We start from the raw sequence: 19,708 nt of genomic DNA, 5'->3' as shown, positions 1-19,708 counted from the left end.
GCTGGACTACGCCAGCTCGCTCCTGCTGGGAGTTAACCAATCTGAGCTCCTTCGCTTGCAGCGCGTTCAGAACGCGGCTGCGAGAGCAGTGGTGGGTCTGCCGAGGTCCTGTCCCACGTCCAATACTCTGCGGTCCCTACACTGGCTACCAATGAAAAGCCAAATCCACTTTAAGGCCCTGAGCCTTGCCTTTAAAATTTTAAAAGGATCGGCACCTGAGATCCTCAATAATCTCTTATCCCCCTATGTCCCGACTCGCTCCCTCAGATCTCTTGGGCAATCCCTTGCGGTTATCCCACGTTTCAGGCTTAGCCGGATGGGCAATTGTTCTTTCCGTGTGAGAGCTGCGGCTCTCTGGAACTCTCTCCCTTTGGAAATCCGCCTGTTAGAGGATCTTTTAGCATTCCGTAGGGCTGTGAAAACTTACCTGTTTTAATCCTTTATGTTGACCGTCACTTCTCTGTTTTCTTTGCGTTGTGTTATGTCCACCTTTTCCATGCGCCAGGACGCTCCTTAGCTGGAGCATCTGTGCGCAAAATAAATGTTGATAACATAACATAACATAACATAACATAACATGTAATGTAATGATGTCTTGTAAAGCGCATGAATCACCCCACATGGGGTATCTCCGCGTTGTAGACCGCTGGGGAACCCGTCCTGGCTTTCCCTGTGAGATGGTCCCTACTGGGTATCTCCAAGGTGAAACCAGGCATCTCCAGTACATGTGGGGGGCCGTTGTGGAGATGAGGCAGGCTAATGCCCAGAGTTGCCGAGTGTGATCCCAGGGTTAGAGTAGGCACCGAGGCGAGAATTATCGAGTCCGCTGACCCTGGTCCACAACCCTGCCGCGTCGGGAATAGAACCCTGGTCCCGGGCCGTCCTCTGCTTCCGGGTCTGCCGCCTCTAACCAGTGAGCCACACCACTCCGGTGTCCATGAGGAAGTCTTCTTCTAAGGGGTCTGTATGTAAGTTTACCCTGTGGTATTCTGCAGCCCTGTGTACTAGCTGAGTGTAACCTATAGTGTCCTCTGGAGGGGATGGTCTAGATGGATAAACATCCTCCTGTGGTACATCAGGAACGTGCAATAATTTTCCCATGGATCATTTGGGATGTAAGGAATAGGCTCTTCTAGAGGTTCATTATGTCCTTCATTATCTCCTTCGTCACAGGTGGTATCATCGGTATCTGGAGGTGGCGTGTGAGAAGTTGGCCTGATATGTGATGTCCACTATTCTAGTGGGCACCCTGTACCAGTCGAAACAACCCTTATGGTGATGGTTGTAAAGTCAACCTTATAGACCAGCTATCCTAGGGGTAGCATGGACAAAGCAGTCTTAGGCTAAAACTTCAGAGAGCATGTGAAGCCAGCTGTTTTACCAATTATAATCCCTTGAATACCAAATGAAAGGACACCACACAAGGTATATATCAAATATATATGCATTTATTACTAACACAACCCCTCTGCACTCTTTATGAGGTCAGAGTTCGAGATACGTTACAAGTTACTCATTAAGCATACTATAAGTTGCACAAATACAATTCTGTCCTAGGAGCATCACGAACCATATACTAAGTAAGTGGTATAAGAACCACTTCAGGAAAGGTGAATAGGCCTAAGGCCTAGAGAATCGCTGGGGCTACATTGAACAGCCAAAGGTTAGGAAGTAGGAGGCCCACGGGAGGCGTGTGCAATGTCTAAACACACACGCGAGTTACCTTAGAGTTATAATGGGAACGTAAAAGTTACAAAGTAGTAGATTTTGGACACTTCCGGATGGACTACGGTAAAACCCTTTTAAACTAGGACACTTGGATAGTTAACACCCACTGGAGCACCGGAGTACTCGAGTTCCCTCACCCAGGGAAGCCGGGTGGATAGGTGTTCTTTCGTGTCGGGTTTTGTCGCTGATTCCTATAGAGAGATGCAAGAAAGTGCTGCAGGCGACCAGGAGAAAAGTGTCCGGGTGGATCCAAGGGTGGATCGGAGTCGAGAAGAACCTGAAAGCAGAGGGGACAGAGTCTGGGTCACTAGCCAGTGACCACGAAGGAACCAGGCGATGTCTAGATGCAATCTGGTGAAGAGGTGAAGCTTATCTCTGCAGCCACAAGGAAGAGGAGGCATCGACGACGACCAGGAGCTGGATTCGAGCTGTCCCACGAAGGATCTAGTTGCCTGCGGTGTCGGTATCCGGATTGGACCCAACAAGCCTTGGCAAACGCAATCCACGCAAGATGGGAAGATTGGCTTCATTTCAGAGCAGCAAGATCTGGGGAGCTTCTCCTTCGCAGGGAAGCCGGAGCAAGCCCGGAGCAACCAGGCAAGCGGTGTAGTTTCACAAAGAAGTCTTCGGAGGGCTAACTAGCCAACGGGCTAGCAACCGGGAAGATGCGTCGAGCTGAAATGCAGGAGCGGGCCCCACGTGGCACTCGTGGAGTGTGGAGGGCTGAGATTCGGTGCAAATGCTGCTCGGGTCTGGGGCTTCTCAAACCCCAATGCACAACTTCGAGGGTACCTCAGAAGCTGCACGGTAAGCAAAGAGCAGGTAGTCCAGGATGTCCGGTCCCACGTCTCTCGTGTCCGCCACGGGTCTCAGCTTTGCTGTGAATGTAGATCGGAGTCAGAGAAGTCTGGCAGTCCAGTTCCTGAGTCGCTAATTCTTCGGGTTCCGGCGGGATCGGGGACAAAGCAAACCGGCAAGATACTGGTGGTGCCTGTTTGCACAGGGTAGTCACTCCTTGACCACAAGGGAGATGTCTTCAGTCTTCCAGTCGATATGGAACGTCGAAGGTCCAATAGTTTAATTTTAGAGTTTATTTCCAGGATAATCTAATGTCTCTAGACACAGCTCCTATCTTTATACTAATCTAAGGGGCTGGATTACCTGCTAGGTCCCTCCTATGGGTGGAATCTGGGAAGGGGGTGGTTACACCTATTTCCCTTTGTCCAGTTTCGCGCCACAGCTGGGGCTGGAGTGCCCCAGCAACTGGTTTAAACCGGGCAATGTATGGAGCACCTTGTGTGCCCCAGGCAGTGTCTGGAAAAGCATCTTTCCATTGAACCCACCCTGCCCCAATACACTACAGGCTGTCTGGGGAGGTGGTAGCACCTCCCTCGACAGGAAACCTATTGTCCAGGCCTCCCTTGCCGGAGTTTCGTCCAGCTGCAGGAGGTCAGACTCTTGTCTGTGGCAGCAGCATCCATTTTGTGATGCTGAGGTTCTGTTTAACTTTAACCGGGTAAAGCAGTAACTACACGTCTTCCCCCTCTAGCAGGGTAGAATGCTACCCCCGCCGCCAGGACTGCCGTGGTTGGGGGGGGGGGGGGTAGTATTCCAAAGTGTTTGACACCTTACACGACATGTTTTGATAAAGCCAAACCAAAGTTAGCATTAACTGCGAGGATTATAATGCACTTAAGAGTATATGGTATGGCCATTTCATAGAACAGCTATAGGGACATGGTTCCGAAAGCTGCAGACGGGCTCAGCTCATGCTAGAGCACCATCTCACATAAAACCAAGCACTCTGCCGTCAGGATTGTCAAGGCCTGCCATAGGAGTGACTTATAGGTATATATGTGTCTATATATATGGGTAGATAAAGGTATACTTTATCTAAGCAAGGGGTGATTACACCACCTTACCCAAGCTGTGTGATCAGCCTGTGGTGTCAGTTTGGATGGCCAGCCAGGGGTGGCATAATACATGCTGCAGCCCCTGGTAGGCTTGGACGCACCTATGCCCTGGGTACCTATGGTACACTATACAGGGGCTCAAAAGGTGACCCAATTCCCAATTAGGCATGTGCCTAAAGTACATGGTGTCAATTTAGAGAGCGAACAGCTGGGCTTTGGGTCGGATTAGCAGGCCCACAGCCAGACTAAAGTCGAAAAACCAGAGAATCACAGCAAAAAGTGGGGGTGACCATAGGAAGCAGACCCTACTCTCCTACATGGCGGAGATTGTATTGGTCTTGAAGATGGAACAGGAGAAATGTGTTGTGGAGAAGGTGAAGAGATCCTTAAAGGAGAGGTGGCAATGTCTCTTTTCTTTAAAGAAAGTCGAGATGGTATGGGGTGGTCCTTTTTCTTTTATTAGTAGGACTAATCCTAAAATGATTTGTTTGCGGATCTATTTTCAGAGTTTTTGTGTGTAGGATCAGGTTGACAAAGTTTTTCCTCTGAAGCGTGGCTTTTCGGTGCTGATTTTTTCGGTTCAGGATGCTTCTGTGGCACAGTCTTAGGAGTAGTTTTATGCTCCTTTGTTTTGGCCTGAGGAGTTTTTGTGGGATCCGAAGGTTTGGTTGGAGTCTTTGGAACCAGTTGCTTGGATGGCTCTGATGATTTTTTTGGATCAGAGGTGCCGAGTGTTTTTGGAACCGGTTGCTTTTTTAGGTTCCGATTTGTGTTTCGGAACCAGTGGTTTCTTTGGCTCCGAGGATTTTTTCAGGTCCGAAGTGTGTGTCTTTTGGTTTTGGTGCCGAATAAGCCGGTGCTGAACCGGGCTTCGGTGCGGAGGAAGACAATGGTTTGTCTTTTGGTTTCTCTTTGGTCGATGCCAATGATGGAGTTTTGGCACCGACAGAAGGCTGACTCGGTCCAGAGTGGTCTGAAGGCTTATTTGTGGACTTATTTGCCCGAGCCCGAATGCGGGGCATGAAAAGTGTTATCATGGTGTGCACCTGGGCCCGAAGGTGAAGGTGTTACCAAAGCCTTTGGATGGGTAGATGGGGGGGGGGAAGGGTGGACGTCAGTACTTACGACCCGTTGCCCCTGTGTGATGTCTTCGCCGCTGAATGTGCCTTCTTCCATCTGCTGCTGCTCCGGCACATCAATGCCTTCCAGGAAGATGTCATCCGGTATCGATGTCGACGATCGAGCTATATTTCTTCGCGCTTGATGGTCTCTGATGGTTTTCTTGCAGCGGAAAGAGGCACAAGCCGGACAGTCTTTGGCCTCGTGTTCAGGTGAAAGGCAGAGGTTACACACCTCATGTAGTCAGCATGTGAAAACTTGGCTCCACATTGAGGACATTTTTGGAAGAAAGTCCTTTCCATGAGCCACAAAGTCCTTATGTTGCACCTAGGCCAGAAGGCCTGCTTCGACGACTGGAACTGAAGTAGAAGTTTGTGGAGATGTGCGTTGAAAGGGAAACGCGATCGAAACAATACCAGACACTTGGGTAAGGACTGCGCGTCGAAAGTTAACTCTGTAACAATACCGAACTGGAACACGTGGAACACATCCGAGCCCGATGGTGGAAAAAAACAAACTGAAGATAGAGTCGATGCCCATGCGCACTATTGTCCAAAGACATTTCCAAGACAATAACAAACTGCAAACATCCGGGTCCAACTTAATCATTACTGAAAACTGGGGCCTCTATGCATAGTGTGTGATCTGCAGCTCATATGCCTCGAACACATTGTTCATTCTAATAACTTCTGAGCTCTTAGTAAAATACTTAATTATTTGTGTTTTTGTTTGATAATTATTTATTTAGTGTGTTTTGTATAGTGCGCAGCTACCCCAACGGGGTGTCCCGGCGCTTCTGTGTGTATGCTGGGTCTTACTTAGATGAATTAGCAGAAGAGAAATGTTTGCAGTGCTCTGCGAAAAGGTAGCTCCTCCTGAATCATCCGAATGGAGATCGGGAGTTTGTTCCAGTGAGAAGAAGCACATACTTGAAAGGTTTTCCCCCCAGAGCGTACTTTTTTAAATCTGGGGGTAGTCAGGAGGTTTTTTGAGCTGGATCGGAGGAGTCTGGCGTTGTTGTAGGGGCGGAGGCAGGAGGAGAGGTAAGCTGACCCTTCTCCTTTGATTGAATGGTGTGCCAGTGTGAGGGCTTTAAATTCTGCCCTTTTTTGGACTGGTAACCAGTGAAGTCTTCGCCGATGTGGCGAGATGTGCTCTCGAAGGGAGATGCCACAGACCAGCCGGACTGTCGCATTCTGGACTGTCTGTAGCCGGTGGCAGAGGCCAGAAGCGAGTCCAATGTACAGGCCGTTGGCATAGTCCAAGTGTGATGTTATCAACGCCTGAACAATGGTTTTCCGGGTGTTACTTGGAAGGAAATTGATGAATTTCTTGATCATCCTGATTTTAGAGAAACATGCAGCAGATACTGTCTGGACTTGATTATGAAAGGAGAGGCTAGAATCCCATCTGATCCCTAGGTTTTTTACTGATTCCCTGGGGGAGGGAGGCATGCTCAGGTCAAGTGGCCACCAGAGGTTTGAGTCCAATGGGGACGACTGATGGAAAAAGAGGACCTCGGTCTTACCAGCATTAAGCTGCAGAAAGTTGTTATCCATCCACCGGGTGATGTTACGGAGACAGTCTTTTAGTGGATCGAAAGTGGACTGGGTGGGACTGTCATAAGAAAATAAGAGCTGAATATCATCAGCATACGAGGTCGCTTTAATTCCTGATTTGGCAATTAACTCGGCCAGGTGGGGAAAAGTAGACATTGAACAGTAAGGGGCTTAATGAGGAGCCCTGAGGGACTCCCCACTTAAGCAAACGGATATCTGAGGTGTAGGGGGGGGTAAACACTGCCTGTGTCCGATTAGATAGGAATGAGGACAATCATTCCAAGGCCTTGCCTTGAATGCCTTTGGACCGAAGGCGGTCGAGTACGACGGGGTGAGAGACGGTGTCGAACGCTGCCGACAAATCAAGCAGCACCAACACAGCTCTCGCACCTCCGTCCAGCTTCCATCGTACGGAATCGTCCATCTCTATCAAGGCCGACTCAGTGCTGTAGCCTGGTCTAAACCCGTATTGTGAGTCATGGAATAGTCTGTGGGTTTCAAAGAAGGTCGCTACTTGCTGGTGCACTAGCTTTTCGAGTACCTTGACTGGAGCGGGTAATAGGGAAATAGGCCTGTAATTGGCTGATAAATGCTTGTTTCTGTATTGTTGCGTATTGTTCTGAGGTTCAAATCATAGAAGACTGCTTAGGCCAGGCTCCTTGGCATCCAGTAATGACTCAGGGTACCAAAACTTTTTTAGAGGAGGCCCCAGTTTTCAGTAATGATTAAGTGGAGGTCTACAGAAGTCAAAAGGTTAAGAACCATAGTTCTAATCTACTCACAATGGCCAAACTCGCATGCCTTGTTTCCCTTTGTCTTTCATCCTTACCACTCACTCACCTCTCTACTCTTGCCACTCTATCGTTCTTCCTCTTCACCTCATCCTCACTTTTCTTTATTTTTCCAATTTTCGTACTCAGTCTTCTACCTGCACCTACTTTCTATCCATTCTGTTTACGCTTTGCTCCCTTTGTCCTCAACCATCCTACTTCAATCTTTCCATTTCCCCTTTGTCTGCCTCATCTCTTATTCGACCTCAGCTTTGCACTAAGCCTGGGCGGAGGGCCACTACACGGAGGCCCAACTCCGTGGAAGCTCCGCCGCTCGCCTCCAACCCCTAGGAAGAATTACATTAAATATACTTTAAAGGTTACAAAAATCGACACCTACCTTAACTGCAGCATCCCCAGGCTGCCATCCTCCTTTTCCTTGGTTTCACGATGACCTGCGCATGTGCGCGCGACAGTGCATTTATCGCAAGGAATGCGCATGCGGGAGTGCGCGCGCAAGCGCAGATCATCGTGACACCAAGGAAGAGGAGGACGGAAGCCCGGGGATGCCGCAGTTAAGGTAAGTATAGATTTTTCTAATCTTTAAAGTATATTTAATGTAATTCTTCCTGGGGGCGGGAGAGGGTGGAAGCGGGAGCTGGCAACTCCGCTCCGGAGTGTGCCGAGTTGTGCCTAATCCACGTTCTCTGCGGAACACGGAGTAGGCACAACTCCGCACACCCAGTTACTCTGCACTCTCACTCACCCTTCATGTCGGTATTTTACAAATCCACCAACTGTCCTCCCCAATCCTGCATCCCTCCTCCCACTTCCACGCTTTGTCTTCAACCATCCTGCATCAATCTTTTCACTTCCCCCTTTGTCTATCCCTCTTCCTACGTCATCTAAGTTTTACCTCCTCTCTTATAAGACCTCAGCTCTGCACTCTCGTTCACCCTTCATGCCTGTATTTTTACCAATCCATCCGCTGTCCTCCCCAATCCTCATCTCTCCTTCCACTTCCACCTTTTGTCCTCAATAGACCTTCAGCTCTCCTCACCTTCATCCTCATTTACACTTTATTTCTTCCCTTCTCCCTTAATCCTTACAAAACATCCCTAAACTGAGCAGTTTCAACAGTCAAATAAAGCATTATTTGAATGTGTCAGTCAATCTAAGTCTTTCTCCACTATTGATTCACATACGTTGAATGTAAACAGCAACATTGCTTATCTTGTAAAGCTTCACTTCTCTTTTGTTTCCCTTCCACCAAGTGCTAAGTGCTTACCTATAGTTGATGTTCCTTCGGGAGCTGGAGTCCCAGCTTTGAATGGCTCCCCACATCCGGTCAACCACCTCGTCTCGAGATGGCTCGATGATAAACCAGGCATCAGGCCCATCGAACATGATGTGTGAGAGGACCCCACAAGCATTGTAGGACACCTCAATGCCGTCTGCCTTGCTCTCCAACAGGTTGCTGTGGAAACAGAGAGAAAGTGTTTGGTGAAGTGAAAAGGTTGACCATACCAGTAAACAATGCTATGTCAAAAAATGTCTAGTTTCCTGTAAAGTGATTGCTAACAGCAGACAAGAGACCAGAAGCTGTGTGATGCAGGATCCTGTGGCAAGAGGGCGGTGTGAGGCTTTGGGTGAGGCTGTCGGGAACATGTGTTACTTGTCAGGAGTGTTTATATGCAAAGATCAGGAGCTCTAGTCCAGTGAAGGAGGAACATTTACAACACAAGAATCTAGGCAAGTTCCATGTTGGAGATTGTCTCTTTTCTGGCCAAGAAAAAGGGTGAACCTCAGAGCTGTTCCGCTAGAACAGTTTGTTTCCAAATGGATGAGCTCCAACTTATGGCCAAAAATTTGGATATGATCTACCAGTAACATTCAAAAACGCTCACTATAACCTTTTTTATTTGTACTCGCTTGACGAATAGGTGCTCTGGTCATACAACTCATTTGACTCATCGTAAGGTCCCTGGAACCATAAAAAGCTAACTGCCACATGCATCAAGTGATTTAGGAATCGCAAACGGTGCGAATCGCAAAATTCGGCTGTTTGTGATTCCAAAATCACTATTTGGGATGCATCAATCCAAAACTCCAAGAAATCGCTATTTTTTGCGATTTCAGAAAATGCGATTGCATTTAAGGAATCGCAGAGCCAGCCTGCGGCAACCAGAACCCACCAGAGCCAGCCTGCAGCAATCAGAACCAACTAGAGCCAGCCTGCGGCAACTAGAACCCACCAGTGCCAGCCTGCGGCAACCAGAACCCACCAGAGCCAGCCTGCGGCAACCAGAACCCACCAGAGCCAGCCTGCGGCAATCAGAACCAACTAGAGCCAGCCTGCGGCAATCAGAACCCACCAGAGCCAGCCTGCGGCAACCAGAACCCACCAGAGCCAGCCTGCAGTAACCAGAACCCACCAGAGCCGGCCTGCGGCAATCAGAACCCACCAGAGCAAGCCTGCAGCAATCAGAACCCATCAGAGCCAGCCTGCGGCAATCAGAACCCACCAGAGCCAGCCTGCGGCAACCAGAACTCACCAGAGCCAGCCTGAGGTAATCAAAACCCACCAGAGCAGCCTGCAGTAACCACAACCCACCAGAGCCAGCCTGAGGCAATCAGAACCCACCAGAGCCAGCCTGCGGCAACCAGAACCCACCAGAGCCATCCTGAGGCAATCAGAACCCACCAGAGCCAGCCTGCGGCAATCAGAACCCATCAGAGCCAGCCGGCAGAGCCAGCCTGCGGCAACCAGAACCCACCAGAGCCAGCCTGCAGTAACCAGAACCCACCAGAGCCAGCCTGCGGCAATCAGAACGCACCAAAGCCAGCCTGCAGCAACCAGGACCCACCAGAGCCAGCCTGCAGTAACCAGAACCCAGCACAGCCAGCCTACATCAATCAGAACCCACCCTGCGGCAATCAGAACCCACCAGAGCCAGCCTGCGGCAACCAGAACCCACCAGAGCCAGTCTGAGGCAATCAGAACCCACCAGAGCCAGTGTGAGGCAATCAGAATCCACCACAGCCAGCCTGAGGCAATCATAACCCACCAGAGCCAGCCTGCAGCAATCAGAACCCACCAGAGCCAGCCTGCAGTAACCAGAACCCACCAGAGCCAGCCTGTGGCAACAAGAATCCACCAGAGCCAATCTCTGGCAATCAGAACCCACCAGAGCCAGCCTGTGCCAATCAGAATCCACCAGAGCCAGCCTGCGGCCACAAGAATCCACCAGAGCCAGCCTGCGGCAATCAGAACCCACCAGAGCCAGCCTGCGGCAATCAGAACCCATCAGAGCCAGCCTGCGGCAACCAGAATCCACCAGAGCCAGCCTGCAGGATTCAGAACCCACCAGAGCCAGTCTGTGGCAATCAGAACCCACCAGAGCCAGCCTGCGGCAATCAGAACCCACCAGAGCCAGCCTGAGGCTTTCAGAACCCACCAGAGCCAGCCAGCGAAAATCAGAAACCACCAGAGCCAGCCTGAAAAAATCAGAACCCACCAGAGCCATCCAGATGCAATCAGAACCTACCAGAGCCAGCCTGCGGCAATCAGAACCCACCAGAGACAGCCTGAGGCAATCAGAACCCACCAGAGCCAGCCTGAGGCAATCAGAACCCACCAGCGCAGCCTGCAGCAGCCAGAACCCACCAGAGCCAGCCTGCAGTAACCAGAACCCACCAGAGCCAACCTGTGGCAATCAGAACCCACCAGAGCCAGCCTGAGGCAATCAGAACCCACCAGAGCCAGCCTGAGGCAATCAGAACCCACCAGAGCAGCCTGCAGCAACCAGAACCAACCAGAGCCAGCCTGCAGTAACCAGAACCCACCAGAGCCAGCCTGCAGCAATCAGAATCCACCAGAGCCAGCCTGCGGCAACAAGAATCCACCAGAGCCAGCCTGCAGCAACCAGAACCCACCAGAGCCAGTCTGCGGCAATCAGAACCCACCAGAGCCAGCCTGCGGCAATTAGAACCCATCCGAGCCAGCCTGCGGCAACCAGAATCCACCAGAGCCAGCCTGCAGGAATCAGAACCCACCAGAGCCAGCCTGCGGCAATCAGAACCCACCAGAGCCAGCCTGCGGCAATCAGAACCCACCAGAGCCAACCTGCAGTAACCGGAATCCACCAGAGCCAGCCTGAGGCAATCAGAACCCACCAGAGCCAGCCTGAGGCAATCAGAACCCACCAGAGCCAGCCTGTGGCAATCAGAACCCATCAGAGCCAGTCTTCGGCAACCAGAACCCACCAGAGCCAGCCTGCGGCAATCAGAACCCACCAGAGCCAGCCAGCGGCAATCAGAACCCACCAGAGCCAGCCAGAGACAATCAGAACCCACCAGAGCCAGCCTGAGGCAATCAGAACCCATCAGAGCCAGCCTGCAGCAACCAGAACCCACCAGAGCCAGCCTGCAGCAATCAGAACCCACCGGAGCCAGCCTGCAGCAATCAGAACCCACCAGAGCCAGCCTGCAGCAATCAGAACCCAGCGGAGCCAGCCTGCGGCAATCAGAACCCACCAAAGCCAGCCAACAGCAATCATAACCCATCGGAGCCAGCCTGCGGCAATCAGAACCCACCAGAGTCAGCCTGCGGCAATCAGAACCCACCAGAGCCAGCCATATGCAATCAGAACCCACCAGAGCCAGCCTGCAGCAATCAGAACCCACGAGAGCCAGCCAGATGCAATCAGAACCCAAAGCCATCCTGCAGCAATCAGAACCCACCAGAGCCAGCCTGCAGCAATCAGAACCCACCAGAGCCAGCCTGCTGCAATCAGACCCCACCAGAGAAAGCCTGCGGCAACAAGAACCCACCAGAGCCAGCCTGCGGTAACCAGAACCCACCAGAGCCAGCTCGCAGCTAATAGAACCTACCAGAGCCAGCCTGCGGCAATCAGAACCCACCAGAGCCAGCTTGAAGCAATCAGACCCCACCAGAGCCAGCCTGCGGCAATCAGAACCCATCAGAGCCAGCCTGCGGCAATCAGAACCCACCAGAGCCAGCCTGCAGCAACCAGAACCCACCAGAGCAGCCTGATGCAATCAGAACCCACCAGAGCCAGCCTGAGGCAATCATAACCCACCAGAGCCAGCCTGAGGCAATCAGAACCCACCAGAGCAGCCTGCAGCAACCAGAACCCACCAGAGCCAGCCTGAGGCACTCAGAACCCACCAGAGCAAGCCTGAGGCAATCAGAACCAACCAGAGCCAGCCTGCGGCAATCAGAACCCACCAGAGCCAGCCTGCAGTAACTGGAATCCACCCGAGCCAGCCTGAGGCAATCAGAACCCACCACAGCCAGCCTGAGGCAATCCGAACCCACCAGAGCCAGCCAGCGGCAATCAGAACCCATCAGAGCCAGTCTGCGGCAACCAGAATCCACCAGAGCCAGCCTGCGCCAATCAGAACCCACCAGAGCCAGCCTGAGCCAATCAGAACCCACCAGAGCCAGCCAGCGGCAATCAGAACCCACCATAGCCAGCCTGAGGCAATCAGAACCCACCAGAGCCAGCCAGATGCAATCAGAACCCACCAGAGCCAGCCTGCAGCAATCAGAACCCATCAGAGCCAGCCTGCAGCAACCAGAACCCACCAGAGCCAGAACCCATCAGAGCCAGCCTGCAGCAACCAGAACCCACCAGAGCCAGCCTGCAGCAACCATAACCCACCGGAGCCAGCCTGCGGCAATCAGAACCCACCAAAGCCAGCCTGCGGCAATCAGAACCCACCAGAGCCAGCCTGCGGCAATCAGAACCCATCAGAGCCAGCCTGCAGCAACCAGAACCCATCAGAGCCAACCTGCAGCAATCAGAACCCACCGGAGCCAGCCTGCGGCAATCAGAACCCACCAAAGCCAGCCTGCAGCAATCAGAACCCACCAGAGCCAGCCTGCGGCAATCAGAACCCACCAGAGTCAGCCTGCGGCAATCAGAACCCACCAGAGCCAGCCAGAGACAATCAGAACCCACCAGAGCCAGCCTGAGGCAATCAGAACCCACCAGAGCCAGCCAGAGACAATCAGAACCCACCAGAGCCAGCCTGAGGCAATTAGAACACACCAGAGCCAGCCAGATGCAATCAGAACCCACCAGAGCCAGCCTGCGGCAATCAGAACCCATCAGAGCCAGCCTGCAGCAACCAGAACCCATCAGAGCCAACCTGCAGCAATCAGAACCCACCGGAGCCAGCCTGCGGCAATCAGAACCCACCAAAGCCAGCCTGCGGCAATCAGAACCCACCAGAGCCAGCCTGCGGCAATCAGAACCCACCAGAGTCAGCCTGCGGCAATCAGAACCCACCAGAGCCAGCCAGAGACAATCAGAACACACCAGAGCCAGCCTGAGGCAATCAGAACACACCAGAGCCAGCCAGATGCAATCAGAACCCACCAGAGCCAGCCTGCGGCAATCAGGACCCACCAGAGCCAGCCTGCGGCAATCAGAACCCATCAGAGCCAGCCTGCAGCAACCAGAACCCACCGGAGCCAGCCTGCGGCAGTCAGAACCCACCAAAGCCAGCCTGCAGCAATCAGAACCCACCAGAGCCAGCCTTCGGCAATCAGAACCCACCAGAGCCAGCCTGCAGCAACCAGAACCCACCAGAGCCAGCCTGCAGCAATCAGAACCCACCAGAGCCAGCCTGCTGCAATCAGACCCCAACAGAGCCAGCCTGTGGCAACAAGAACCCACCAGAGCCAGCCTGCGGTAACCAGAACCCACCAGAGCCAGCTCGCGGCTAATAGAACCCACCAGAGCCAGCCTGCGGCAATCAGAACCCACCAGAGCCAGCCTGAAGCAATCAGACCCCACCAGAGCCAGCCAGCGGCAATCAGAACCCATCAGAGCCAGCCTGCAGCAACCAGAACCCACTAGAGCCAGCCTGATGCAATCAGAACCCACCAGAGCCAGCCTGAGGCAATCATAACCCACCAGAGCCAGCCTGAGGCAATCAGAATCCACCAGAGCAGCCTGCAGGACCAGAACCCACAGAGCCAGCCTGAGGCACTCAGAACCCACCAGAGCCAGCCTGAGGCAATCAGAACCCACCAGAGCCAGCCTGAGGCAATCAGAACCCACCAGAGCCAGCCTGCAGTAACTGGAATGTACCAGAGCCAACCTGAGGCAATCAGAACCCACCAGAGCCAGCCTGAGGCAATCAGAACCCACCAGAGCCAGCCAGCGACAATCAGAACCCATCAGAGCCAGTCTGCGGCAACCAGAATCCACCAGAGCCAGCCTGCGCCAATCAGAACCCACCAGAGCCAGCCTGAGCCAATCAGAACTGAACAGAGCCAGCCTGCGGCAATCAGAACCCACCAGAGCCAGCCTGCGGCAACCAGAACCCACCAGAGCCAGCCTGATGCAATCAGAACCCACCAGAGCCAGCCTGAGGCAATCAGAACCCACCAGAGCCAGCCAGATGCAATCAGAACCCACCAGAGCCAGCCTGCGGCAATCAGAACCCATCAGAGCCAGCCTGGCGCAACCAGAACCCACCAGAGCCAGCCTGCAGCAATCAGAACCCACCAGAGCCAGCCTGCGGCAATCAGAACCCACCAGAGCCAGCCTGCGGCAACCAGAACCCACCAGAGCCAGCCTGATGCAATCAGAACCCACCAGAGCCAGCTTGAGGCAATCAGAACCCACCAGAGCAGCCTGCAGCAACCAGAACCCACCAGAGCCAGCCTGAGGCAATCAGAACCCACCAGAGCCAGCCTGAGGCAATCAGAACCAACCAGAGCCAGCCTGCGGCAACCAGAACCCATCAGAGACAGCCTGAGGCAATCAGAATCAACCAGAGCCAGCCTGATGCAATCAGAACCCACCAGAGCCAGCCTGAGGCAATCATAACCCACCAGAGCCAGCTTGAGGCAATCAGAACCTACCAGAGCCAGCCTGCAGCTATCAGAACCCACCAGAGCCAGCCTGCAGCAATCAGAACGCACCAGAGCCAGCCTGAAGCAATCAGAACCCACCAGAGCCAGCCTGCGACAATCAGAACCCATCAGAGCCATCCTGTGGCAATCAGAACCCACCAGAGGCAGCCTGTGGCAATCAGAACCCACCAGAGCCAGCCTGATGCAATCAGAACTCACCAGAGCCAGCCTGAGGCAATCATAACCCACCAGAGCCAGCTTGAGGCAATCAGAACCCACCAGAGCAGCCTGCAGCAACCAGAACCCACCAGAGCCAGCCTGAGGCAATCAGAACCCACCAGAGCCAGCCTGCTGTAATCAGAACCCACCAGAGCCAGCCTGCGGCAATCAGAACCCACTAGAGCCAGCCAGATGCAATCAGAACCGACAGGAGCCAGCCTGCAGCAATCAGAACAGACAGGAGCCAGCCTGCAGCAATCAGAACCCACCTGAGCAAGCCTGTGGCAACCAGAACCCACCAGAGCCAGCCTGCGGCAATCAGAACCCACCAGAGCCAGCCTGCGGCAACCAGAATCCACCAGAGCCAACCTGCAGCAATCAGAACCCATCAGAGCCAGCCAGATGCAATCAGAACCCACCAGAGCCAGCCTGAGGCAATCAGAACCCACCAGAGCCAGCCTAAGGCAACCAGAACCCACCAGAGCCAGCCAGATGCAATCAGAACCCACCAGAGCCAGCCTGAGGCAAACAGAACCCACCAGAGCCTGCATGCAGCAATCAGAGCCTGCATGCAGCAATCAGAGCCAGACTATAACAATGAGCGGGCACTGGCTGCACCAAAGTTGGCATAGGTGTAAATTCTGCATCAGACCATTCATTCTCACCCCAGCTGTCGCACAATTTAACTGGCCTTCATGCTGTGTCCAGCAGAGCCTTTAGAATGTATACGCACCTGAAAACAGTGATGAACTGAGGTGTCATAAGCTGGGGACGGAGCTCCCTGACCTCGGCCACATTCCCCAGGAGCCCTAACATATTTCGGTGAAGTTCCTGCTTCTCTGGAAATTCCTAGGAAAAAGAAACAAGGTGATAAGAGAATCAAATCACTATGCAAAGAGACGGTGCACAGCCTCAGACACAGCACCCTGACATTCCCCCTCAAGATGATCAGAACTCTGCTGGGAATGAGTGCACTTGGGTCGTCTGATCTATTCCATGATGTGCGTGTATGTTGTTTTACAGGTACACACAGGACTCTATATCAAAATACAGGCATGTATTCCGGCCTCCTGGTGCACCATACATGGCCATGGGCATACATGAGGTGATATGGATGTGGGGGCTTCAATGACAAGGAAGGAAGGAGAGCAGGTGCAGGGCTCAGAGCCTATAATCAGCATAGACAATACAAGGCATTACCTTAAGGCACTCAAGGAAGAGCTTCATCCCGCTGTAGTTCAGAAACATCTCGCAGTTGTCCGGTGTCTCATCTGTGATGTTCCAGAGGGCACTCCAGGAGAACTCCATGACCTGGTCACACTGTCACACCAAGGGAGAGAGGACAAATGAGGGTGAGCCTCCGAGGCACCAAGGGAGAGAGGACAAATGAGGATGAGACACTGAGGCACCAATGGAGAAAGGACGAAGAAGGGAGAGCCTCCGAGGCACCAAGGGAGAGAGGACAAATGAGGGTGAAACACTGAGGCACCAAGGGAGAGCGGACAAAGGAGGGTGAGCCTCCGAGGCACCAACGGAGAGAGGACAAAGGAGGGAGAGCCTCCGAGGCACCAAGGGAGAGAGGACAAATGAGGGTGAGACACTGAGGCACCAAGGGAGAGAGGACAAAGGAGGGTGAGCCTCCGAGGCACCAACGGAGAGAGGACAAAGGAGGGAGAGCCTCAGAGGCACACAGTAGAGAGACAAAGGAGGGTGAGCCTCCGAGGCGCCATGGGAGAGAGGACAGAAAAGGGTGAGCCTCAGAGGCACCATGGGAGAGAGGACAAAGGAGGGTGAGCCTCCGAGGCACCAAGGGAGAGAGGACAAATGAGGGTGAGACACTGAGGCACCAAGGGAGAGAGGACAAAGGAGGGTGAGCCTCCGAGGCACCAACGGAGAGAGGACAAAGGAGGGAGAGCCTCAGAGGCACACAGTAGAGAGACAAAGGAGGGTGAGCCTCCGAGGCGCCATGGGAGAGAGGACAGAAAAGGGTGAGCCTCAGAGGCACACAGTAGAGAGGACAAAGGAGGGTGAGCCTCTAAGGCACCATGGGAGAGAGGACAAAGGAGGGTGAGCCTCCGAGGCACAATGGGAGAGAGGACAAAGGAGGTTGAGCCTCCGAGGCACCATGGGAGAGAGAACAAAGGAGGGTGAGCCTCCGAGGCACCATGGGAAAGAGGACAAAGGAGGGTGAGCCTCTGAGGCACCATGGGAGAGAGGACAAAGGTGGGTGAGCCCCCGAGGCACCATGGGAGAGAGGACAAAAGAGAGTGAGCCTCCGAAGCACCAAGGGAGAGAGGACAAAGGAGGTTGAGCCTCCGAGGCACCATGGGAGAGAGAACAAAGGAGGGTGAGCCTCCGAGGCACCATGGGAAAGAGGACAAAGGAGGGTGAGCCTCTGAGGCACCATGGGAGAGAGGACAAAGGTGGGTGAGCCCCCGAGGCACCATGGGAGAGAGGACAAAAGAGAGTGAGCCTCCGAAGCACCAAGGGAGAGAGGACAAAGGAGGGTGCGCCTCCGAGGCACCATGGGAGAGTGGACAAAGGAGGGTGAGCCTCTGAGGCACCATGGGAGAGAGGACAAAAGAGAGTCAACCTCCGAGGCACCATGGGAGAGAGGACAAAAGAGAGTGAGCCTCTGAGGCACCTTGAGAGAGAGGACAAAGGAGGGTGAGCCTCTGAGACACCATGGGAGAGAGGACTCAAGAGAGTGAGCCTCTGAGTCACCAAGGGGTACCAAGGGAGAGGACAAAAGAGGATGAGCCTCAGAGGCACACAGTAGAGAGGAAAAAGGAGGGTGAGCCTCTGAGGCGCCATGGGAGAGAGGACATAGGAGGGTGAGCCTCCGAGGTGCCATGGGAGAGAGGACAAAGGAGGTTGAGCCTCCGAGGCACCATGGGAGAGAGGGCAAAGGAGGGTGAGCCTCTGAGGCACCATGGGAGAGAGGACAAAGGAGGGTGAGCCTCCGAGGCACCATGGGAGAGAGGACAAAAGAGAGTGAGCCTCTGAGGCACCATGGGAGAGAGGACAAAGGGGGGTGAGCCGCTGAGGCAACAAGGGAGAGAGGACAAAGAAGGGTGAGCCTCTGAGGCACCAAGGGAAGGAGAACAAAGGAGGGTGAGCCTCCGAGGCACCATGGGAGAGAGGACAAAAGAGAGTGAGCCTCTGAGGCACAATGGGAGAGAGGACAAAGGGGGTGAGCCGCTGAGGCAACAAGGGAGAGAGGACAAAGAAGGGTGAGCCTCTGAGGCACCAAGGGAAAGAGGACAAAGAAGGGCGAGCCTCTGAGGCAACAAGGGAAAGAGAACAATGGAGGGTGAGGCACCGGGAGACTACAAGGTGAGTCTACGAGGGACAAAGACTCTTGCTGAGACTCTCAGAAGCTTCTCTACAGCCTCGCTCAAAATGTTACTGAGACTCTCCACGGCTTCGCCACAGCCTCACTCAATATGTCGCTGAGACTCTCCACAGCTTCTCTACAGCCTAACTCAATAGGTCACTGAGGCTATCCACAGCTTCTCTACAGCCTAACCCAGTAGGTCACTGAGACTCTCCACAGCTTCTCTACAGCCTAACTCAAAGGGTCACTGAGTCTCTCAACAGCTTCTCTACAGCCTAACCCAATAGGTTGCTGAGACTTTCATCAGCTTCTCTACAGCCTAACCCAATAGGTCACTGAGACTCTCCACAGCCTCTCTACAGCCTAACTCAATAGGTCACTGAGGCTCTCAACAGCTTCTCTACAGCCTAACTCAAAGGGTCGCTGAGACGCTCTACAGCCTAACTCAATAGGTCACTGAGGCTATCAACAGCTTCTCTACAGCCTAACCCAATAGGTCACTGAGACTCTCCACTACTTCTCTACAGCCTAACTCAATAGGTCACTGAGACTCTCCACAGCTTCTCTACAGCCTAACTCAATGTCGCTGAGACTCTCCACAGCTTCTCTACAGCCTAATTTAATAGATCACCGAGGCTCTCCACAGCTTCTCTACAGCCTAACCCAATAGGTCACTGAGACTCTCCACAGCCTCTCTACAGCCTAACTCAATAGGTCACTGAGGCTCTCAACAGCTTCTTTACAGCCTAACTCAAAGGGTCGCTGAGACTCTCTACAGCCTAACTCAATAGGTCACTGAGACTCTCCACAGCTTCTCTACAGCCTAACTCAATGTCGCTGAGACTCTCCACAGCCTCTCTACAGCCTAACTCAATAGGTCACTGAGGCTCTCAACAGCTTCTCTACAGCCTAACTCAATAGGTCACTGAGACTCTCTACAGCCTAACTCAATAGGTCACTGAGGCTCTCAACAGCTTCTCTACAGCCTAACTCAATAGGTCACTGAGACTCTCCACAGCCTCTCTACAGCCTAACTCAATAGGTCACTGAGGCTATCCACAGCTTCTCTACAGCCTAACTCAAAGGGTAGCTGAGGCTCTCAACAGCTTCTCTACAGCCTAACTCAATAGGTCACTGCGGCTCTCAACAGTTTCTCTACAGCCTAACTC

General features: G+C 53.2%; 1 protein-coding gene across 2 annotated transcripts in view; it reads right to left on the bottom strand.

Moving 5' to 3' along the window:
- The window catches only part of ZER1 (zyg-11 related cell cycle regulator), a 275,316-nt gene that overhangs the window by 63,537 nt on the left and 192,071 nt on the right, over nt 1-19,708 (bottom strand). For both annotated transcript variants that reach the window (XM_086924883.1, XM_086924884.1), the window contains 3 exons: nt 16,403-16,522; nt 15,936-16,051; nt 8,378-8,566 (listed from right to left, as the gene is read on the bottom strand). In XM_086924883.1, the coding sequence (XP_086781009.1) occupies nt 8,378-8,566; nt 15,936-16,051; nt 16,403-16,522 (425 nt within the window). The remainder of the gene's footprint in view (nt 1-8,377; nt 8,567-15,935; nt 16,052-16,402; nt 16,523-19,708) is intronic.

This window comes from Lissotriton vulgaris, chromosome 5, assembly GCF_964263255.1.
Source record: "Lissotriton vulgaris chromosome 5, aLisVul1.2, whole genome shotgun sequence".
Classification (NCBI taxonomy): domain Eukaryota; kingdom Metazoa; phylum Chordata; class Amphibia; order Caudata; family Salamandridae; genus Lissotriton; species Lissotriton vulgaris.
This window is presented reverse-complemented; position numbering and strand designations above follow the sequence as displayed.